The sequence below is a fragment of the Podarcis liolepis genome (genome assembly GCF_965112155.1).
Source record: "Podarcis liolepis genome assembly, chromosome: 3".
Lineage (NCBI taxonomy): Eukaryota > Metazoa > Chordata > Lepidosauria > Squamata > Lacertidae > Podarcis > Podarcis liolepis.
The window spans coordinates 98,509,876-98,533,193 of record NC_139557.1 but is presented as its reverse complement, the minus strand read 5'-3'; the positions used below and the strand labels follow the sequence as shown (position 1 = coordinate 98,533,193).

The window sequence follows — 23,318 nt, the reverse complement described above, 5'->3', positions numbered from 1 at the left end:
CTACTCCCCGTCTCCTTGCTTTGGGTTAACATCCTTCCCGAGGAAAAGTTTTAGGTGAAGCCTGCTTGCTATTTTCTGATCACTTGGTCAGTCCTCATCCTTGCCTGGCTGTGGATTTTGGATTTCTTACAAAAGCACCAGGAATCTCCGGAGCTCACGATCATCCAAAAGGAAAACCTGCTCTCTCAAGTGCTGCCCATGAACTTCTTGACACTCTGGGAAGTGGGAGGTGCAAGAGAAGGACAGAGAACGTGCAGGATGAAGAGTCACTAAAGCACAAATGCTGAGCTCTATCCTCTGTCACTCCGATTAGTCTCTGGCACCGTGTCCCTTATGGGAGCAGAAGGAGAACAAGGTGGCACTACATCTTGCAGAAAGCGCTTGCGGAATCAAGAACCTGCGTGGTGTGAACACCCCACCCCCAGCAACGAAAGCTGTGCTTTGCTGCCTCCTTACCTCCTGCCTGAATTCAACCGTCTCCCGGCCATCTTCTTCTTTCGTTTTCACCAGAGACATTTTGACCCAGGTTCGGAAACCACTGGAAAACTTCCAGCTGGAGTAGGAACTCTCGCAGGCCTTCATAAAGTCTGGCTTGTTTGGACTGCGGTAGAAGGAGGTAGTGTTAGTTTGGGAAACAAAAAGAAGCTGACACGTTCTGTGTAAGGACCTTGGTGGTGTGGAAATTTAGCAAGTGGCTTTATAGGCGTTGGTTACCGGTTTTGCTACAAGACCCCCTAATTAACTATACAGTGGTACCTCGAGTTACATACGCTTCAGGTTACATATGCTTCAGGTTACAGATTCCGCGAACCCAGAAATAGTGCTTCAGGTTAAGAACTTTAGTTCAGGATAAGAACAGAAATTGGGCTCTGGCGGTGCAGCAGCAGCAGGAGGCCCCATTAGCTAAAGTGGTGCTTCAGGTTAAGAACAGTTTCAGGTTAAGTACGGACCTCCGGAACGAATTAAGTACTTAACCAGAGGTACCGTTGTACTTAACATTTATTAAGCCCTTTTGTGCGTTGGGGTGCGTATTATCCTTACAATACCCCTCCTAGGTAAAAAAGGTGAAGGACCCACGGAGTCAAAGTCCAGTCAAAGGTGACTATGGGGTTGCAGAGCTCATCTTGCTTTTAGGCCGGCGTTTGTCTGCAGACAGCTTTCCGGGTCATGTGGCCAGCATGGCTAAACTGCTTCTGGCACAATGGAACACCGTAATGGAAACCAGAGTGCACGGAAACTGTATTTACCTTCCCGCTTGTGCTGGTATGCTTTTGAACTGCTAGGTTGACAGGAGCTGGGATAGAGCAACGGGAGCTAAGCCCTTCTCGAGGATTTGAACCACTGACCTTCTGATTGGCAAGCCCAAGAGGCTCAGTGGTTTAGACCACAGCGCCACCTGCATCCCCAACAGCCCTCCTAAGGTAGGGCAGTGCTATTATCCCAATACTGCAGATGTGGGAATGAGAAACTGAGTCTGCCTAAGGCGGTGAGTTCACGCAGAAGGCAGATCTGGATACTTCGTGACTTGTAGCTTAGTCTTTTAGCTAACACGCTCTTTGAGTCTTGAATTCACTTAAGCGGAATTCTACAGTGACCACTTTCTTGTCAGATAAAACTGAAAAGGCACATTTTGAAGGCTTGTCTCTAGCAGCTGTGAGATGTGATTTCACAATGAGAATGCCTTGAAACACGTGCAGAGTGGCTTCCCTTGGTGGCTACATAACCACAGCCAGGCCTAGAGCACCTGAAATTTGGAAGCGCGTAGGTACAAAACATGAAAAAGATGGAGATGCTGGGCTCTCCTTCACTGGAGGTACTGTAGCAGAGGCTGGGCAACCATCTGTCAGGGATGCTGCACTGAGCAGAGAGTTGTCCCAGATGACCTTCAGCATCCTTCCCCTCTACCAACGAGGCGCGAGTTCCCTCTAGATTCCAGCCCCTGTATGGAAAGTCAACTACAACAGCCTCTGGAAATACATTTGCAGACAAATGAAATGGGCACACCAACAGCAGGGGGATGAGAGTTGCGGCATTCAACTCTTCCATGACATCTGAAATCGATTTTCCAGTCTGTGTTCTTCCAAGGCATTTACCCTAACTCGCACGAAGAGCCATTCTGACAGATACATATATATATTTTCCACAGCTCGGTAATAATCCACTGCATAGTCACCGACAGCATGAGGCTCATATTTCATAAATAGCAACGGCAGCAGAGTCCTTGCTGCCTTTACTGCCACACGAATCTCCTTGGGCTGGATGCTGTAGAAGCTGTAGGGAAGGGGTTGGCAACCTAAAGCCTGTGGGCCGGAAGCAGCCCACGGAGGCCGTTTAACCGGCCCAGGAGCCGCCCCCGAACTGAGCCACCCACTCGTGCTGCACTAAACCGGCACAGCGTGGTGCGGGGACTCTCTTCCGCGGCTCTGGAAATCGCTTCTGCGCATGCCCAGACACTGGAAATTGCATCTGTGCATGTCCAGACGCCGAAAAATGCTTCTGCGCAGGTGCAAATTTTGGCATCCGCGCATGTGCAGAAGCGATTTCCGGCACCGCGGCACGCACAGACGTGATTTCCGGCGTCGCTCTGCACCAGTCCGGCCCATGGAGGATCTCTGCGGGAGTGATCCGAGCCATGCCCGGTAAGCCTTGCTGACCCCTGCTGTAGGAAGCCCTAGCTATAAGCTGTGGCAACCTCCTCCTTAACAGCACCTTGTGCACAGACTCAGCATCAGCCCCTGCAAAGGTGCCCAGGAAGAAACACAATGGCAGATCTCTTGTCTGGACATGGGGGTTAGGAGGGACACACACACTGTAAATCTCTTCTCCCAAGGCCTGTAGGAACCTGGAGTCAACAGTTTTTTAACAGGATGGTTTTTTAAAAGGAAGGAATCTTGATGCACCCTGGGGAATTGCACTGGCAAAGGGGAGTTGCAATATAGCAGAGACCATTACCAGAAGACTATAAATTCAACAGGATTTCTTATGCAGCTCATGTGAGAATGAGATCATGCCGGCTGTTTCAGAACAATTTAACATGATATTTAACACAGTTTTGTATGAGAGGCAGTGTGGTGTGGTGGTTAGAGGACTGGACTAGGACCTGGAGGACCACTGAAGCTCACTGGATGACCTTGAGATAGTCACCTTTCTCTCGGCATAAAACCTACCTCATAGGGTTGTTGTGAGAATAAAGTAGCCAGGAGAAAGCATGCACTGCCACTTTGTGCTCCTTGGAGAAGAGAGACAGGATATAAATGAAATGCAGTGGTACCTCGGGTGAAGAACTTAATTCGTTCTGGAGGTCAGTTCTTAACCTGAAACTGTTCTTAACCTGAAGCACCACTTTAGCTAATGGGGCCTCCTGCTGCTGCCGCACCTCCAGAGCATAATTTCTGTTCGCATCCTGAAGCAAAGTTCTTAACCCAAGGTAATATTTCTGGGTTAGCAGAGTCTGTAACCTGAAGCATATGTAACCCGAGGTACCACTGTACCGAAATCATTAAACTATTTCTGCTTCAAGCTGGCATAAGCAGCAGGCTAATGATGCAAGGGAGGGGACACATACTTGCAAAGCCCACAAGTTGTGAATCCAGGAGAATTCAGCATCCTGAGGAATCTCCACCTTCATTTAAGAGTAAAGCACCTTTCTAGTCCTTATGGCTTGAGAGTGTTGGGAGTCAATATTCAGCGGCCTCCCAAAAGGCAGAAGAAAGACCAGAAAATTAGAGCCAGAAGGGAAGCGGCTAGCTGAATCTAGCACTAAAGGTCCAATGAAAATTGTGTGTATTCCTTGGAGACTTAATGCATTGTTAATAGAGATGAATGCCTGTTCTGGGCCAAAATCATTCATTTTTCCTTCCTTTTCAATCCTGCCGCTACCCCCACTCCCCTCTGAATGTCTTCAGCCTTGTCCCTCACTCTGTCATGAGACTCACTCAAGATGGAGGTGTATGGCCCTAATGTGGATTTTAATTTTTTCCCTTGAGGAGAGGCTTTTAAAGCCTTGCAGACAACAGAAAAAGGTTTGTGCTTTAGGGTGTGGGGATTGGCACTAAGCAGAAATAAAGAATCACAGCCAGGAAAGGGCTTTTATTAATATCGCTGCTAGATGGTTCCTTTCCTCTCCCACTTAAGTTTCCATGGAAGTTATTGACTCAAGGAGGCTTCCGATGGAAATATAAATGCTTCCCCTCGACTGTCTTGCAGAGCTTCTTTTGCTCCATTACCAGGCTCGGCTGGGCCTCCTAATTATTCAATCTTACCCACTACAGTTTCTGAAGCCTCCACATTCTCCGGCTAATTGTGGGTTACCAAGGCAGCCAAATACGCTGTGTGGGGAACCCAAAAGAGGAAGTGCTGGATTCTCAAGTATGATTCACGCTAAGCTTAATTTACATGGAACACTTCTAAGCAGGCAATTACACAGAATTCACTTAGATGCAGGGCCTCAGAGAGAGACTCTCAGAGTCTAGTTTAAGGCCTGTGTAAATGGATCGCATGCTACTCCGTTGCCTAGAGGCATGAATTTATCTTTGCATGCAACCCAGCACAGAGGACAAATCCTGCTTGACTTCAGCCAGGCATCCCCAAACTTGGCCCTCCAGCTGTTCTGGGACTACAACTTCCATCATCCCTAGGTAACAGGACCAGTTGTCAGGGATGATGGGAATTGTAATCCCAAAACAGCTGGAGGGTCAAGTATGGCCATGCCTGACTTAGGCCCTGTACAGACATGAGGACGGGTCAGCAGGGACAAGCATGCGTGCTCCATCCCGTTCATTGCCTTCCATCTGCATGGACAGCAGTCTTCAGAAGCAGAGAGCCTCTGGTATTCATGAGGCAAATGGAAGAAACTGATTGCTCACTTGTGGATCACTTAAGTCTTAATTACTGGACTCCATTCTCTTCCTACTTGGTTGCTTAAAGACTTACCTGTACACTGTATACCCACCAGAGTTGTTCCTTTTGTTTCCTTCCCTCTCCCTTTTACTCAATAAATCCTAGCTCTTGTTTTTAATCTATTCTGTAAAGTTGCCCATTGGTTTCTTCCCTTCTTTCAGGAAATGTAGGGGGTCGGTGGTCTTTAGGTACCACAGGGGACCCCCTGAAATTCATCCCATGACTGTGTGTGAAGCCAGCTCCCATAGTTCCTTCCAAAGCAAGCAGTGGATGGGAAGAACCACTGAGAGGGAACATGGGCTCACGCATATTTCTCTCTGCTTTTCTCCACTCACGTGAGGTAGGTGAGGCTGAGAGGCAGAAATTGGCCTAATGTCACCCGGTGAACTTCACGGGCAAATGGGGATCTGAACCTGGGATGCCTTAGTCCAACACTCAAACCATGCTGCTCTTTACTCAACAGAAATTATGAGGAGAGCAGCTGTACCTCTCGAGGAAATCCTGGAATGAAGAAAAGAGAAGGTAGTCTATTGCGCTGAAATCCTGGTCCGTTTCATTGAGGTAGAACTGCATGAACACCAGTTCCTGCTGCTTCACATCACGAGGTCCTTCGACAATCACCGCAAATTTCTACGAGCAGAAAGATCAGTCAGAGGAGACATGTGGGAAGAGGAGTAAGATGAACAAAAGGGAACCTTTGCATCCTGTGTCAATATGAGTATCTCTGGATTGATCAGGATATTTTCAGGGCTGATGGGAGTTGGAGTCCCATCTTCTGGAGGGCACCGAGTAAGCCACTCCATCCTCCAACCTCACTTTTCTATGTTAGCTACAGGATTAATAATAATAATAATAATAATAATAATAATAATAATAATAATAATAATATTTATACCCCGCCCTCCCCAGCCAAGACTGCGCTCAGGGCGGCTAACACCAAATATAAAAACAATTGATTGAAATACAGCTTAAAAAACAAGATTAAAATACGACAGAAAAACATTAAAATGCAGTGGAAACTCAAATCATAATAAAAAATACCTCAAAACAAAACCTAAATGAAACATCAACACCTCCACCATGACCCCGCTGCCTCTTGACTAGATGGCAACAGAACTAACCCTTAAGTTACAAAGTGAAGGATCCCTGCAGTGGATCACTTCAAATACATGTGCTATCGTTTTCTGTTAAATATCATGCATAAAGAAGTCGCTCCCAAGACCTGCCCCAACATCAGGAAGGGCTCCTCTATAATTAAGAGGCACTTGCTTAGGTCTTCAAGCAGAGACTGGACACAGCCGTCTGCTGGGGATGCCATAGCTCTGGACTGCCTGCATCAAGGAGGAGTTTGGAACAGGTGGCCTACAAAGCTCCCTCCAACTCTGCGAACTACAACTCCCATCAGCCCCAGCCAGCAAGACCAATGGCCAGGGATGATGGGAGTTAGGGCCCAATGACATCTGGAGGACCACAGATGGTCCCCATCCCTTCTCTAGCAGCAGCTATGGCGACAGTTGTCTCAAACAGAATCATAGAGTTGGGTCTATGACTACGGTCATCTAGTCCAACCAACTGCAACACAGGAATCTCAGCTAAAGCATAAATTGGAGCCAGTCAGTTTCCCCGCTCTGTTACGCAGTGGCACTCCAAGATAAGTGACGTTGTCTGATGGTGGGATTGCAACCACTCAAGGGTTTCCCAACTGACTTGAGTCCTTCCTCTGAATGATTACCTTTGTTCCATTAGCAAAAGGATCTGTGTAGTTGATTCTCTGAGTAGTGCATTCAATTTCTCCTGGCTGGCCAGGGTTTACCAGAGGTGGGATGTAATTGTGTAAGTGATGCTTGCAGGTCAGCAGCTCAGCCTTGCCTGGGTAGAGGGCAATACCTGTTTGGAAGAGCAATGTTACATTTCTAATGAACGGGATCAGCCACGGACTGCTGCAAAACTATCACAGATACAGCATTGCTTACACATCACACAGAATGTGGTGCGAGAGTCAGGATGCGTAGAATCTTAAACCGGACCGACCACAAAAGTCACAAATTTTGGGAGCAGCCTTATAGCGCATTGGCAGAAAGTCCGAAGTTTGCATGCAGACAAAGTTCAATCCCTAGCTTCTTCAGACAGAGGATAATAGGGATGAGAAAAATCTCTCCCCAGCATCCAGAGTCCGCCGACAGTTGAAAGACAATTAAATCTAGGCTGAGATTCTTCCCCTCCTTCTACAGGACTCAGCACCCTCAACAGCATTTGTGCAACAGAATGCCCCATGGCAACAACATTGTGTTGTGACTTGGTGTCATTCCCAAAGGTCTCCTGGGGTAGGAGAAGATGGCTGACGGCACCATTCCCTAAGACTGAAGTCTGCATAGCCGCAACTTACGTTCCATTACTTGGTCATGTTAGAGCTTGTTGGGGGAAAGGGGACTGGCTTTTACAGAGGGAGAAAAAGACCCCAAACATCCAGAGTGAACTTGTGGGCATCAATAGCTTCCACAAGCAACCCCCCTGATTTTGTTGGCTGCTGAGAAAAGGATGCCACAGCACCACCTTCTGGAACCCGACAGGTGAGAAAGGAAATGCCATAAAACAGTTTCTTCCACACACATTCCTATTCCATGCAGGCAACTCAGAGAGACATTGCGGCCAAGGGGATCAAAAGCCACTGAAATCAATATGCCAGTTCCCACAGTCTTTCTCCTGATACACATCATCCACCAGGACAATCGAGGCAGCACTGATATGAATTTAGACAATTTAGTTCAACCCCAAACTCCCGAAGTTGATAAGTGACTGGTTGCCTGATGGCCTTAGCTAAAGGCCAAAACAGGTCTCAAACTGCCTGGAACAGGAAGCTCAGTGGAAGGCCTGTCAGTCTTGAAATCGCTTCTCTTAAAACATATGGACCCACTCTTCCCCTCAGTGATTTGTGAACCATTAGCACTAACCAACTTAAGAGCCTCCCTCCGCAAACCTTCACCCTGATCCAGCAGGATTCTTCTAAGATGCTTAGGAGAATAAAGCATTACAAGAAACATTTGCCACCCAAATTCATAGAGGGGAAGTCTGTCCATGGCTACCCAAAGCCACAGCTCCCACACCCAGTTCTTCCTCTTCTCTGCCATGCTAATTGCAATCTACCATGCGTCTGATCCTCCTTGGACACTCCCATCCTCACAAGAAGCAGCCAATGATGGCAAGGACAGCACACAGTGCCATGATGTCAGGCCATGGGGAAAGCTGTGCTGGAAATGAACTGCTGACTCAAACCATGGACAGCCACTGCTGGCAAGAGTAGACCTTAGTGAGCTAGATGGACCAAGATTGTAACTCGGTGAAAAAACAGCTTCTAATCTCCTACTAAATATTAACAGGGCAAGAAGTGGGGAACCCTGCATGGGGCTGCTGTTTCTAAGGTAGTCCTGAATCTCGTGCAACACTTAAGAGCTCTGAATAAAAGGGAATGTTTTCACAGAATAGGTAAAACCCAGCTTATTGTTGTGGCTTCAACAAGTGGCACCTGCAACCTCCAACATCTGCAGAGCCACAAAATGAGGGTTCCTTGTGTTCCTCAGAAGCAGCTTCTGCTGGTTTAACCGCATAAGGCTTAAACATCTACAAAGGCAGCCTAGGCCCCACAACCCAACAATGCGCAAGCCTGAGAGCTGGTAAGCAAAAGGGCAGCCAGCTGCAGATTTGTGGAAGCCTGAAATGCAACTTCAAACCCTGCCTGATTCCCCCGGAAAACTCATCATTCAGTTTCCAATCTTACCAGGTGCGTCGTAAGAGGGCACCTCCTTGTAAGAGACCGACATCACGGGGTGCTTGAGTTTATCCCTGAAGTCGGCAATGGTTTGGTAGACCAGGAAGACAGCGACAGCCATGAGCAGCAGGTATATGAAGAGGAGAATGACCGAGAAGACGTTTTTCAGGCAGGACTTGCTGAAACGCACTGAAGGGCTGTTGCTGTCTAGGACTGGAGAAAACATTCATCTGAGACTTTTAACATATGGAACATATGGTGTCAGAATCTAAATATGCCCCATGTTAAGGAGGAAAGAACCGAAGACTGATTTCTCCCCATGTAGGGAGAGGAGGCTGCAGAGGGTCCTGCTGGTGGCAAGCGATGGTTGGCCAATGCAGGCAATGATGGCTGCTTGACAAAGGCAAGTGTTGGCTGCCTTATGGAGGTGCTTCACTTTTTCATAATACAGTCATACTGCGGAAGTTGACCAGAATCCAGAAGTCCATTTGACTTCCAAAACGTTTGGAAACCAAGGAGCGGCTTCCAATTGGCTGCAGGAAGCTCCTGCAGCCAATTGGAAGCTGCAGAAGACGTTCAGGTTCCAAAAGAACGTTTGCAAAACGGAACACTCACTTCCAGGTTTGCAGCATTTGGAAGCCAAAGCCAAAACATTTGACTTGCAAGGCGTTAGACTTCCAAGGTACAACTGTACCAGGCACTGCTGCTCTCAGCACATGTTCTATCACAGAGGACTCCCTTCAAGAGAGGTTTCCTGCACCAGTTGCAGGAAATGCCCCTACCCTGCAACATGCATCGCTGCAATATCTCTTGTCAACAGAAAACAATACGCGTTGGGACCCCAAGATTCTCATGCAAGCACATGTAATATCCAGCTACACAGGATCAGTAGATCTCACTTGGAAGGATAGTTGAGCTGGCATCATCGAGATCCTCTTTGTCTACTTGTTCCTCTGCAGGTTCCATGTTTGCATCTGTGTGCTCCACATCTTCACTCAGCTGCAAATATAAAATATGGAAACAATCAGATCTGTGTAGTGAGTACAGCCCTGAGCTTCTGCAGGGGCTCAAATTCCATGCCAAGTTCTACCCTGAAGATGTATCTGAGGATCTGACCCAGGACATCGCAAAGAAGCTGTTCTTCCTGCAGGTGAAATTAAACCACAAGCTGCACACTCAGTGGGCTACACTCGCTCATGCTACAGCCTCCCTGCTGCATCTGCTCTGCACAGTGTTAATCACACAGCCCTGCCCACCTGTGAAATTTGGCCCACCAGGGGTCAGGGGAATCATTATTGGTACTGCCAGCCAGGAAGAGGTTTGCCAACCTGGCTCTAAATTGCCTCTCCATGAATGCTCATGGCTGCTAATGGGCTGGGAAGCATGAATGAGCACTCCCTCCAATAGTAACCTAAGGCGGTGAATGAGAAAAGAAATTGAGCCAAAATGGAGCCACTGAGAAACCGAGAGGGAGCTCTCAGCAATGGTAGGGGAACCCCCTGAATTTTCAGAGGTACAAATTAAAACGAAAAGGTGGAGGCAAAAGACCAATAGCTTAATGAGTACTGAACATGTTTAGTAGTCATAGAATACTGAGTACAGGGGCGGGGGAACACTTCTGGCAAACCATGTGTTTGTGCATGTGCCTGTAAAAGAGCGGAAGGAACATAGGAAACTGCCTGACATCGAGTCAGACCATTAGTGCATATAGCTCAGTGCTGTCTGCGTTGACGGGAAGCTGCTCTCTCAAATGACTGCCTAGAACCCTGAACAAGAGCACTCCTGGTGAAGAGGACAAACCAGAACATTTCTTGCAGATCCAACCTGTGGCTTCTAATGCTGGATCTAGAGGCTGCTATATAAAGCTGAGAAGCGGTGATGTCGTGTTTTTTAAAAAAGCCAATTTCTGGTGCTCAATGTTGCAGAAGAAAATGAGAAAATGGAGTAGGAAGTTTCTGATAAATTTTAAAACGGCATTGGTTACTTCTCCAGTTTGGGCTGCAAAGTCTTCAATGGAGCATCTACACCTCTCCCAGACTCTCCATTCTAATGCACCTTCTATCTTGCATTCAAGACCAAAAAGACTGGATTTATCCCTCTGTATGCAAATCCCGAAATTGCTGGCGGAGGGATTTCCCAGGCATGTAAGGAGGAATCTGACTGCTTCCAGCATGTGTGTGAATGCAGCACGAACACCTTTCCTTCCATCGCCACCAAAAGGAACAGCAACCTAATCCTCAGGCCACTGCTACGTTATCCTTTGGCTCAGCAGACCAGAACAACAGGCAACTGAACACCTTTCAAAGCAGAAAAACAGACCAGATGCTTTCTTAAGCCATCACTCAAAGCGCAAGGCCCAAACTGCCAGGACATTTTTGTCAATGTCACAGGCTTGTCACATCCGATAGATGTGATCCCTGCGCAGCATCTAATCCCATAACTGAAAGGAAAATAACTGAAGGCAAAGCACAAAGGATTCTGCTTCCTTTTGTTCCTTCCCTCTATCTACAATTTTCTTTTTGTCTCCTGGCGTTCTGAAGCAACCTTGCAGATCGCAGCTGGCGCGTTCCACTTCTTCCCTTTCCCAAACAAAATTGGTTGTTGTTTTTATTTATTTATTTAAGTCATTGTTTTTGCAAATGAAAACATAGAAGAGGAGGAGGAGGAGGAGGAGGAGGAGTTTGGACTTGATATCCTGCCTTTCACTCCCCTTAAGCAGTCTCAAAGTGGCTAACAATCTCCTTTCCCTTCCTCCCCCACAATAAACACTCTGTGAGCTAAGTGGGGCTGAGAGACTTCAGAGAAGCGTGACTAGCCCAAGGTCACCCAGCAGCTGCAGGTGGAGGAGCGGAGACGCGAACCCGGTACACCAGATTATGAGTCCACCGCTCTTAACCACTACACCACGCTGGCTCTCAGTTCAGTTCAGTTCAGTTGACTACCACAGCCCCAGAAATATAACTGGGCACCAACCAAACCCTCAACCTGAGAAAGGTTCGTTCGTCCAGTTAGAGGTGGGGTCAAGGCTTTTCAGAAGCCCCTGTCAAGATCTGCCTCTCTCAAAGGGGGAAACCCACAGAGTGGGTCAGCTCCCATCATCCCCAGCCAACATGGCCAATGGTCAGGAAACAGCAGGAGTTGTAGGCCAGCAGCATCTTGGGGACACCACATAACAATAGAATTGTAGAGTTGGAAGGGAACCTGAGCATCATCTAGTCCAACCCCCCCCCCCCACATTGCAGGAATATGCAGCTGCCTGCAACCTTGGTGTTATCAGCAACACGCTCTAACCAACTGAGCTACACAGGCACCGTGCTGGCTACATCTACTGTATTCTTTAAACAGATAAGGCTATTATTACAAGACTTCAACACCCCTGCAAGCGGATAAACGGCACTCAAAACTAAAGCAAGCAACAGTGAAGTTATCAGCTGTCTTGGGAAAACCCCAAAGGTTTGCAGAAGTACAAACAAGAAAGTTGGGGAATAAAGGAGCCAAGCCAAAAGTAGCCCAATGAGAACTGAGCATGCTCAGTGGCCGCAGAATGCTAACTGGTGGGGATTGAATGGAAAACAGAAGAGGAGGAATGGAATGCTTAGCTGACTAAAGCCCTAACTAGAAGCTCTCCACGCTGCAACACTTTGTTGCAGGTCCCATTAGTAAAGACATAGCACTGTAAGTCTCTCATGCTTTCCACACCCTTGAGAAGACAATGCATGCAACAGGCATCTCGGCTGTTACGTGTGTACATGAGTGCATGGCTGCAGTCCACAATGAATACAGATCACCCTGGCACAGACGCCTTGGCACACTGTTAGGAGCAGGTGAGCTACAGTGATCAGGTGGCTTTCAGGTGTGTCCTATTTCAGTATTTACTCAGATGTCAGACAAGGCGGCGACAGCAGGGAAGCTATGATCTACAAGCCACTTAAGCGGTTTACTCACATTGGCTTCAATGGGGCTAAGTCTAAAATCCCAAGGAACGGATGATTCACACATGCACGTACATTAGAACTGGAGAACTTTGGGTCTTTCCGTGTGGCGCTTGGGACTCTCCTTAGCCTGAAGCCCTTCTCCTCAAGACATACCAGCTCAAGAGTCCTGCTCCACGCCCTCCTGGAGCGCTTTGGCGCAGCTGAAATGTAGCCTACTGTACAAAGATGAGTCATATCTGTTGTTCCAGTTTTGCCCACCACTAGCATGTCTGTTAGGGGTCTGTTTTGTCTGTTAAGGGTGTGGAGCTGCAATATCGAGAGTTCACTGGGAAGCATTGATGGTTAACCCCCCCACCCCCTGAGAATTATAGCTCTGAGTGGGGAATAGGTGTCTCCTGCCAACTCTCATCAGTCGTCACCCTTAACAAATTAAAATTCCCAGAAGAGGCCAAAGACCGAACAGAATGCTTAGGGAAGGAGGGAAATCTTTTATACATTAGTTAGTTCTTCAACACATATTAACCTCCTTCAGGGAACTTTTGGTGGTTTTTTATTTCATTTCTTTCGAAGTCCATTTAAAGAGCAAAATGGCAACCACACTAACACTTGAGGTCACTTAACCCAGAAGGTTTAAAATCACAAAAGCAGCTGAACATGTGATTGTAAGGAGGTTCCAAAATATTTTGAAAAAATGAATAAAACCTGTAGTTTCCAAAACAGAGGAGCATGTTGAGAATATATTAGAATGGCAGGGAGCCTCGGGCCTAGGAGCCAAAAGTGGCCCCTAAACCTCTCTACTTGGCCCTCGGGATTCTCATCAGAATCCCAGGCCACAAAGCCTGGCTGGCTGGCATCCTGGACAGAAGCATTCCCATGTTATAACATTTTGCTGCAGTCCCCGTTTATAAAGGATATTATTGTTATTCATCTGTACTACCTAACGCAAGGGCAGAAACCAGTGGCCCTCAATATGTCATGGGACGACATCTGCGATCATACCTGATCATTGGCTATACTGGCTGTGGCCAGTCATCTTGGAGGACCTCAGGTCGCTCAGGAGTCTTGTATCATCTTAAAAAGCAACACATTTTATCTCTGGCATTACTTAGCCCATGGGTAGGCAAACTAAGGCCCGGGGGCTGGATCCAGCTCTATCGCCTTCTCAATCTGGCTCGCGGATAGTCTGGGAATCAGTGTGTTTTTACATGAGTAGAATGTGTCCTTTTATTTAAAATGCATCTCTGGGTTATTTGTGGGGCAAAGGAATTTGTTCATTATTATTTTTCAAAATATAGTCCAGGCCCCCACAAGATCTGAGGGACAGTGGACCGGCCCCCTGCTGAAAAAGTCTGCTGACCCCTGACTTAGCCCATATAAACTTCTGTCACAGTAAATGCTTCTAGGTGGGTGTTTATTGTGCCCCCCCAATCCACACATCAAAATGCCAGTCCACATTCCTGCCCCCCCCCCAATTTCACTGGATTTCTGGGAAGAATCTGTTAAATTATGACTATTTGTATAACATCAAGCTCCTGTCTTGAAGCATCCATCTTCACTTGATTTCACTATGACAACCCCTGTGGAATCTGTGAATTTGAGAGAGAACCTGGGAATGGTACTATTATTGTTAAAAGTATTATTATTATGGGCTGCATCACAGCTCTCCTGCTAATGCCCCCCCCAAGAAAGGCATGCTATAATTGCGTTTGAATGAGCTGAGCTCTCTCAACATCTGCAGTTTTGAAGGAGAAGTAAAGGCAACTGCCATGAGCCCAGAGTTACAGTTGCACCAGCTGGTACATTGATATGCAAAGCAGGCGAAACCTTCAAGGCCTGGCAGCAAAACAGTGGGGGGGGGGGGAGTTTCACTGCATGGCTAAGACCAGTTTGATGGCACCATACCAGAGCACATTCAAATAGATAACCAATTTTCTGGATTTGCTTTAAATGCTTTTTAAAAAGTGAGATCTGGGAGGGTTTGTTTACACCAACAGCCATCCCCTCCCTTTCCTGCCAGATTAACTGCATGAACACAAGAGATATGGGCTCCAGAAGAAAAGAAAAATGATTAAATGATTCAAGGGCAGAACTTGTGAGAGAGTCTGCAGGATATCCTTTTGTTAGGGAGAGAGAGAGAGAAGTTTGATCAGGGGAATAAAAACAGGCCATTGTTGACACTACAAAATGGACTTAACTTGGTGGTCCGGCTACCTTTCTCTGTGGCATTAAACAGAATTCTGAGAATCAGAATTAACGGAGGGCGGTTATACATTTAAATAAAAGAATAAAGGCTGGAGTTGATGTAGAGACCCTGCTAGGTTGCAAACTGGGAAGAGAATTAAGGCAAGAGTCTGTCAACACTACTAAAAATAATAAAAAAATATTATTAAGCCCCACTGAACTCAGCAGGCATTACATGTGAGCATATAATAAGATCACTTACAACAACAATTAAGAGCTCATTATTACCAACTGCCTTCTAGGATAGCACTCAGCTCATCAGGAGGATTATTATACTATTATTACCGTCATTATGAATCAATTGCCAGTGACAGGAGAATCAGCTAGAGTCCTGCAATTTTAAGCAGAGCTCCCACTTCTGATTCTTGCCATCTGGACTAGAAAAAGTCAGCAAAGTGCTGTGGGCAGGGGGGGGGGGAGATGAGGTAATATTGTGCACAGCAAAGAAAACGCTTTTCCTGCAGTGCCTTCGCTGGCAAACAAGAAACTTGTGCCTGGGTTTTGTGCAGAATCGCGTGCTTGTTTCCTACTCAGAACAGGAGGCTAGTCTCACTGAGCTTAATGCAAGTGCAAGATTGTGCATGCTTTAACTCAGAAGCAAGTCTCACTGAGTTCAATTAGTTTTACTCCTGACTTCAGGGAACCAACAGCAGTTTTCATCTATAAACTGCTGCTTGCACAGAGCAATCCCATGCACAGAGAAGTAAACCCTTCTGTGCTCCATGAAATACATTATACAGTACTGAATGCATGCACAGAGGATGGCAGCCTGTAGTAGTTTTGCAGCCCTATTGCAAGCGGAGTGGCAAGCTCTACTACAATGGTAAAGCGCCCGCCTTACACGCAGAAGGGCTCAGGTTCAAACCCCGGCATCTCCGGGTGCAGAGCTGAGTGCTACTCCTGCCCAGAGCTGCTGCCAGTCAGTGTAGGCTATACTGAGGTAGATGGGGCAACGGTCTGACTCGGTATGGTGCAGTTGCCTCTGTACGCAGCGGTAAGCATGCATCGGATCCGGCTGTGTTAAGTCTGCCCATACCCGGGCTGCAAGTTTTCCTGTTTGTTTGCCACAGCAGCAGAAACTGCAAAGGCTCTTTCCGGAGCGCGCAACGCTCAGATCGGCCAAGAAAAGAAAGCGGCGCGTCTATCGCGCTTCGCGAAGACGAATTCGGAGCAAGATCGCCGCCACTGCTCCGACCCCCGACCCCAATACCTCTTGGTAAGACGACGAAGTCTCTTGTCTATTCATGGCACCAGCGAAGAGAAAAGGCAGCGGAGAGACTCGATCAACAGGCAGCTGTAAAAGAAGCCGGGATCTGGCGAGGCAGCTGCGGAAGCGACAAGTGGATCAAAGAGCATCGGGCGTAACGGGACACACATTCTCCGGCCGGGAGGCGCACAGCGCAAGCGCGCGAGACCCCACCGTTTCCTCCAGAAACTTACTTGCGTGCACCCCGTACCTTGGGTCTGCACGGCTTGTTGCTTACACCGAGGGGGGGTTGTAGAGAAGGGGATGATGGGAAATGTAGTTTGTGGCCTGGAAGCATTGGGCTGGACTCGGGGCTTCTGGGGAAGCGCCGGGTTCGAAATGTGCCGAGCAAGGGTTTGGTGCCAGCGTTGCTTGTGCAGGTTCTTTGCTGTTCGCTTGTGTTCCTTTGGTGGTGAGAGGTTGGGGTTAGCCTAGGGGTGGTGGTTATTCATTTGTAGTTGGCTATGGTGGTCTTTGTTTTCAAGTGTCAGTGGGGTGGGTGGGTGTTTTGGATCAGGTTAGCCATATTGATTTGTATGCTGTTTGTAGATTATTGTCAGTGTCTTGTTGTATGTGATATGTGTATGTGATAAAGGGGAGCCATACCGGGGTGAAGGCATCTTCTTCTATATGTCCCCGTGTCAGGTTCGGTTTATTGGTTAATTTTTCTAGTAGGGCTGTTTCCTGCGTTAAGACATTTAAAACGGCATAATACCACTTCTAACAGCCGTGGCTTCCCCCGAGGTATTCTGGACACTCTAGTTTGTAAGGGTGCTGAAAGAGGCTAGGTTCATAGAATTGTAGGGTTGGGTGGTGAACCACGGGGGTCACCTAGTTCAACTCCCTGCAGTGCATGAATCAGCGTGGGACTTGAACCCAGGACACTGAAATGAAGAGCCGTGCTCTACTGACTGAGCTAAGAGACTCCTTTGTTCTTGCAAAACTACAGTTCTCCGTAGTTTAACCATCAATCTATCTCCTCAGAGAGCTCTAGGAATTGTAGTTCTGTGAGGGGTATAGGGGGTTTCCTAACAACTCTCAGCATCCATACAAACTACAATTCCCAGGATTATGGCGCCCTCGCCTGCATAGGAATGCAGTGTCGGTTGATGGGTTGGATAAACAACTACAGTATAAAACATGCAAATGTTTAAATAGTTTCCCTTGATTAATTGGGCAGATTTTTTTTTTTTAATGAATGCATTTAAGCACATGTCCTTATAAATATCTTGCGCTCACACAGGAGGTAACGTGCCTTTCCACTGTCATGTTTGCAGCACTGAAAAGCAAAGTTACACGCATGTCTTCTGTAGTGCAAGGTTTCATTTTAAAACGTAGGGGTGGTGTTAAAGGCTCGTGAAGGGCATGCATCTAAAGCGTATTTCTGTTTCAGGGTGCTAGGAACTGTAGCTTTGTACGGAATATAAACTACAGTTCCCAGGAGTCTTCGCGGGGGGGGGGAGCGTGCATGCTTTGGATGTCTGACGCGCAGGCAGTCTAGTCGCATCGCGGAAAGGAAGGCGTGGAGAAAAGCAAGCGGGAGAAGTTTGCTTTCGAGAAACCCGATCCCTGCGGCTCCTTTCCCCCGCCCCTCGAAGTCTTGGCCGCCATCCGGCGCAGGAGGAGCGCCATGGCCGGCGGCTTCGCGGCGGCGCTGGTCCTGCTCGCCTCGGCCCTCCTGGGCTTCCGCGAGGGGCGGGCCGAGCAGGAGCTGCGCTTCAAGCCCGCGCCCCGCCAGAGACCCGTGCGCCTCTTCACCGAGTCCGAGCTGGCGAGATACGGCGGGCAGCAGGTACGGCGGGCGAAGGGAGGCCGGGAGGGCGCTTTCCCGGGAGAAGGCGGCGGGCCAGGCTGAGGCTGCGAGGAGCGGCTGCTGGCCGAGGATTTAGGGCGCAAGGGCGGATTTCGCTGGCTTTGAGCGATCCGGCGCGGGAAGCCAGCCGAGATCGGGTTTGCCTTGGGTTGTTTGGTTTGCAGACGCTGCTAGCGGCAGGCTAAAATGTGGGCGCAAGAGTATAGACGGAAGAGTTTTGCACCTCTTGGTAGGATCCGGATTAGAACTCAAAACAGCGACGGGTGTCGTTTTGCCTCGCGTTTGGTTCCCGTTGCTATGAATGGAAGGGCGTCGAGTGCGAACTCATTGAATGAACGCGGTGGGTTTTCTGAGTAAACAAGCCCCCACAGAAGCAGGCTGCTCAGGGGCACACTTACCATAGCTGTCAACTTTTCCCTTTTCTTGCGAGGAATCCTATTCGGAATAAGGGAATTTCCCTTTTAAAAAAAGGGAAACGTTGACAGCTATGACACTTATAGTGCTTGGGTCAAAGTCTCAGCAGGATTTGTTTCCTCCTTCTCCCAAGTAAGCATGCCGTAAGGAATTGACATTTCTTCCTTTCTTCTCTCTCACAGTGTGTGAGCTGCAAGTTCATAGCCATCCCCATACAGCCCACCTGCAGATTTCTGCCCTCCCTAAAGGAGACAAGCCTGACTCCTTCCAGGTTTAGTAACCGGAAGCAAAGCTGCCAGTCTTCCCCCAAACTTGTGCTCTGTAGATGCTTTATCCTAAAACTCCCACACTCCTTTAGTGATTTTAACTTGTTTTGTCAGACAAGTCTCTCTCTCTTAACTTGATTTGTGCCATTTTTGGATTGTCTGGGGAAAAGAAGCTTACAAAATTATATTGGATGATTTTTAAAGATATATATCTTAAAAATGAGTCTTTTGGGGGGGGAAATGTCTTTTCAGGAGGATCTGCCTATTTACATAGCTGTGAAGGGCGTGGTGTTTGATGTCACCTCTGGAAAAGGTGAGTTAACTTTCTAACAAGAGGCTTCCTCCCTCCCTTCCCATCTCTGGCTCTGTTTCAGAGGCAGAAATCTCAGCTCTGCAGCCTCAGCTACTATAGGGCATTCTTAAGAAAGCTCCATATTTCCTAACCTGCTGTCCGCCAGATGTTCAGGACCACAGCTCCCATCAGCCCCAGCTAGCGTTGTCCTGGGATATTCTTGAAAGGGAGAGGAGAACAGAGGATTAGTAATATATAATCACAATTGAAATCTCTTCCAGTACCTTCCCTCTCGCGGCTCCAAAGTTATTTCCTCTCCATCAAAAAGTGCCCAAAGGATTCCTCACAACTCTGAATTCCTTCTTACCTGACCAGGCCTAGTAATGTTCCTAGCTTTGCTGTCTGTGGCTAAACTTGCCTCAGGAAGGAAGGCATGTTCCCCCCCCCCCCCTCAAGGCCTCCAGTTCCTGTAAACTGCTTTGAGCGTGGTTTTTTTGGTGGAAAAGCGGCATACAAATGAAGAAGAAGGAGAGGAGTTTGGATTTGATATCCCGCTTTATCACTACCCGAAGGAGTCTCAAAGCGGCTAACATTCTCCTTTCCCTTCCTCCCCCACAACACTCTGTGAGGTGAGTGGGGCTGAGAGACTTCAGATAAGTGTGACTAGTCCAAGGTCACCCAGCAGCTGCATGTGGAGGAGCAGGGAATCGAACCCGGTTCCCCAGATTATGAGACTACTACTCTTAACCACTATACCACACTGGCTCATTTCAGTCACACTGAAATGACTGTATCTTCTCAGCAACCATCTGCACAGCTCTGCCCCTTTCACCTGAGTTCTTTCATGGTGCTGGCTATTTCTTCTCACACATTAGCCAGGCAGCGAGCTGTAGCAATGGACTTTATTTATAAAAAATTTGTTTACAGCCTGGTGCTAATCAGAGAAGGGCCAAACCGGGTGGCTGCAGTTGCCGCTGACTTCATTTACTCACAATGCCTCTCGGGTCTGACTTAAGGTTGCTGTGTTTGAGGGAAACAAAGGAGGCATCGGGGAAAATTAAGGTGCTTCTTTAAGTGCTGGGCCTTAAAAATAAAGAAAAAGTAAGCCAACACACGCACACAAAGGATGCTGGAGCAGCCTTGTTGACACCTGCTGGAGTTTGTAGGCCCTGACATTTGCCCAACCATGCTGGATGCCAACGCTGGGCCTGGTTACCTCACCCAAAAACGTGCATCGCCCCCTTTCAGCACATCACCATTTAAATCCACTTGGCTGCCTCCTAGGCAGCGGCGTAGCGTGGGTTGTCAGCACCCGGGGCAAGGCAAGTAATTTGCGCCCCCTAACCCGGGGCAAGGCAAGTAATTTGCGCCCCCTAACCCGTGGATTTGCGCCCTCTAACCCTACAAATCTATGCCTATGAATGATGGTCCCTCTCTCTCTCTCTTTCTCATATTCCAATTCATTCCCATTTCCTCCGATCGATCCCCGAAGCTCTCACCCAGCGAAATTCGTGCGTAATTACGCTTCGCCATCCCTAATCCTGCCGCTTCCACTGGGAAATAATGACGGTGCGTTTCTCCTCTCCAAACTTTCCCCGGCCCTTTGCCGGCCGGTGCAGCCCTTTTGGCTACGAGCTCCCCTCCTTCTCTGCCCGCTTCCGACCCCACCTCCCCGTCCAGCCTCCCTACCTCCTGAAAAAAGGCGCTGCGCCGAGCAAGACACCCCCGCGGCCATCGGAGAGAGGTGGGGCCGAGGGAGGCAAGCCAATGGGTGAGGCGGGGGTAGGTGGCCATGGGGGCGGGCGCTGCCGCAGTCCTCGGGTGGGCAAGGTAGGAGCAGGCAGAGGCTGGCCGGCCGCTCTGACAATAGGGGCGGGCCGAGGGCACGACGGCCCCCCCCAGATGTTGCACCCGGTGCGGCCAGCACCCCTGGCACCCCCACACTACGCCACTGCTCCTAGGTGATTAGTTGGTTGCCACCTGCCGTCATCTTCTGTGCACTGAGCCTCATTATTTAAAATACTGGATGCCCTCAGATCATGTGCAGGTATTCCATTAGTGCTGTGTTAGTAATATAATTAACTTGTCACTTTCATGGCCAGGAAGGCCGATAAGTGCATTAAGTGGATGTCTTTCTCATCTTGTACAATGGAAGCTAAAGTTCTGTTGCGTTGGAATCTAATTTTTTTAAGGTTCTGGCATTGTACAAGGAAGATAAAACAGACAAACCTCCAAATGTTGTCCAGAGACCAGATATTTGATGCACTCAGCTCTTGAGCCATCAGATGTTTGTGGGATTTTTCTACCCTCACGGTTTTCTAACTTGTTCCTTGTTCTAAAAAAAAAAATAGCATTTTTTCTGAAATACCACGGACATCATTAAATATTAGAAGTACCATGAGAGGTTTGGTTTTTTTTAAGGGTAATGAATTTTAGCTTAATTTCATTGAAACTTTATTTTCTCTTCCTTGGACAGAGTTTTATGCGAAAGGAGCACCGTACAATGCGCTAGCTGGCAAAGATTCCACACGAGGGATTGCAAAGATGTCGCTTGATCCGGTGGATCTCACGCATGATACAGTAAGAAAAAGAGAGATGTGTTCTTTGTGGCATGCGCTGAGGCCACAGTCCTGCACGTCACTTTACTTGCATCTGGGCCTAAATTGTTGTTGGCAGCTAGCTGTTGCCTCCGGCACATGCAGGATCAAGACGTCTGGTGGGTGGAAGCGATCTCTGCATAGCTTCCTCTCCCTTTTGAATAGTCATATACAGCACAGTGAATATATTTGCTCTCTCTTCCCTCCCTCCCCTTGCACAGACCTTAACTCATTTTCATATTTCATTTAGGTGGGCCTTACAGAAGAGGAGCTGCAGTCTCTGGAGGAAACCTTCCAAAATGTCTACAAAGCCAAATATCCCATTGTCGGCTATACTGCCCAAAGAATTCTCAATGAAGATGGCAGCCCTAATCCAAACTTCAAACCCGAAGATCAGCCACACTTCACCATTAAGGATGAGTTTTGACCCAGTGGCGTTGCGGTTCTAAGAAGCCGCGGGTACTGTCCTGCATTACAACAGAAAATAGACAAACGCAGGATATGTGGCTGATAGCAGGACGAACCCTCGGAAAACCGAGTGGCGTAGCATGCCTGTGACAGGATGTATTTTTTTACATCTTTAAGGGTAAAACTAGGTACCAGACGCTTACTATGCTATCTTGGCTCTGCAGCTGATGAGCCAGTAACATCATAGTAAATGTGGAATTTATTTTAGTCCAATTCTCTCCTCCCCAGTGAAATTTTCCATGCCTTTCTATCTACCTGTCACTTGGCTAACTAAATACGAGTCTTTATGAGAAGGGCGGTGCTTGCAACAAAAGGCTGCAGCGTGGAGCGTTACTGGTTCAGGGTGCCAGCCAGCCATGCCAGCTTGAAGTATTCCATTCCATTCCACCCACCCACTGTTCTGTTCTCTCCCCCCGGACAACAGTAAATTATTCTGCGCCCGCTGAGCATGCTCCATCTCAGTGGGCTGTGTTTGTGGTTCTTTTCTTTCTACAAACTTTGCAGTAAACCAAGGCTGCTCATGCCCTCCCTCTCTCGTTTTATATTCATTTTATTTATTTACTGCCTTCCTAAACTGCATAATAGTCAAAGCTTTCTGGGTGGGCTCCAGATTTTCTTGGGTTGTGGACAGGACACAGAACATGCCTGCAGATATGAACCTTGCACTGCGTACTTTGTTATGGTTGTTTCGTAATGACTTCAATATTTCCAGTTTCTTTATCCTGAGATTAACTGCATCTGTGTTTTGTCATCTTAGATATAAATTGGGTCCCCTGTATTATTATTTTTAACTGTCTCACTGCGGCTTGGTCATATTTTATTTACTTCAGTCCTCTGGAGAGAGGGTTGCGTTGTGGTTTTTTGTTCCCCTCCCCTCCTAGTTAACCTAATTTACATCATCTCCAGTTTCTACCAGGGAAAGACATGCCCTTATCCATCTGTCAGAGTCCTATTAGGAAATCTCTTGGGCTTTAATTTGCATAGCTCCCGGAGAACATGCATGCTTATGCCAGACAAATTGATGCTAACCACAGAGCTGCAGTAGCCTAAGGAGATTGTGTCGTGTTATGTTGATTTACCTGAGAGGCTGAATTAGCAAGATGACACTGAGCAGCCACTCTGGATTCTTCAAAGGTAATTTGTTCTGTTGCATTAAGCTCCCCAGTGTTTGATTTCAAAGAGCAGACGATTACACATCCCTCTCAGGGGAGGTTGTGTGCCATACACACTAATAAATAAATGAAAATAATTGAGAACTAGTTGTCTTGCATGCAGAAGGTTCAAAGTTCAGTCCCTAATTTATTTTGGTTAGGGCTGGAAGAGATCCCTGCCTGAAACCCTGGAGCGTCTCTTCCAATCACTGCAGACATTACTGAGCTAG

The 23,318-nt window shown here is 47.8% G+C and overlaps 2 protein-coding genes across 3 annotated transcripts in view; one reads left to right on the top strand and one right to left on the bottom strand.

Annotated features, from left to right (window-relative positions):
* Positions 1–23,318, bottom strand: part of PACC1 (proton activated chloride channel 1) — a 71,192-nt gene that overhangs the window by 4,491 nt on the left and 43,383 nt on the right. The window contains exons 3-8 of one of the 2 annotated variants that reach the window (XM_083494732.1): positions 19,025–19,091; positions 9,565–9,664; positions 8,675–8,878; positions 6,632–6,786; positions 5,387–5,529; positions 457–601 (exon numbers count right to left, since the gene is read on the bottom strand). In XM_083494732.1, coding sequence (XP_083350858.1) covers positions 457–601; positions 5,387–5,529; positions 6,632–6,786; positions 8,675–8,878; positions 9,565–9,631 — 714 coding nt within the window. In that variant the 5' untranslated portion in view covers positions 9,632–9,664; positions 19,025–19,091. Of the gene's footprint in view, positions 1–456; positions 602–5,386; positions 5,530–6,631; positions 6,787–8,674; positions 8,879–9,564; positions 9,665–16,051; positions 16,341–19,024; positions 19,092–23,318 lie in introns of those variants that run through there. The other variant, XM_083494731.1, reaches the window with a different exon arrangement.
* NENF (neudesin neurotrophic factor) lies at positions 17,486–23,186 on the top strand. The gene is made up of 4 exons (XM_083494915.1): positions 17,486–17,879; positions 18,833–18,893; positions 21,349–21,452; positions 21,720–23,186. The coding sequence occupies exons 1-4, from the start codon at positions 17,718–17,720 to the stop codon at positions 21,894–21,896; spliced, it is 504 nt and encodes a 167-aa protein (XP_083351041.1). The 5' UTR covers positions 17,486–17,717; the 3' UTR covers positions 21,897–23,186.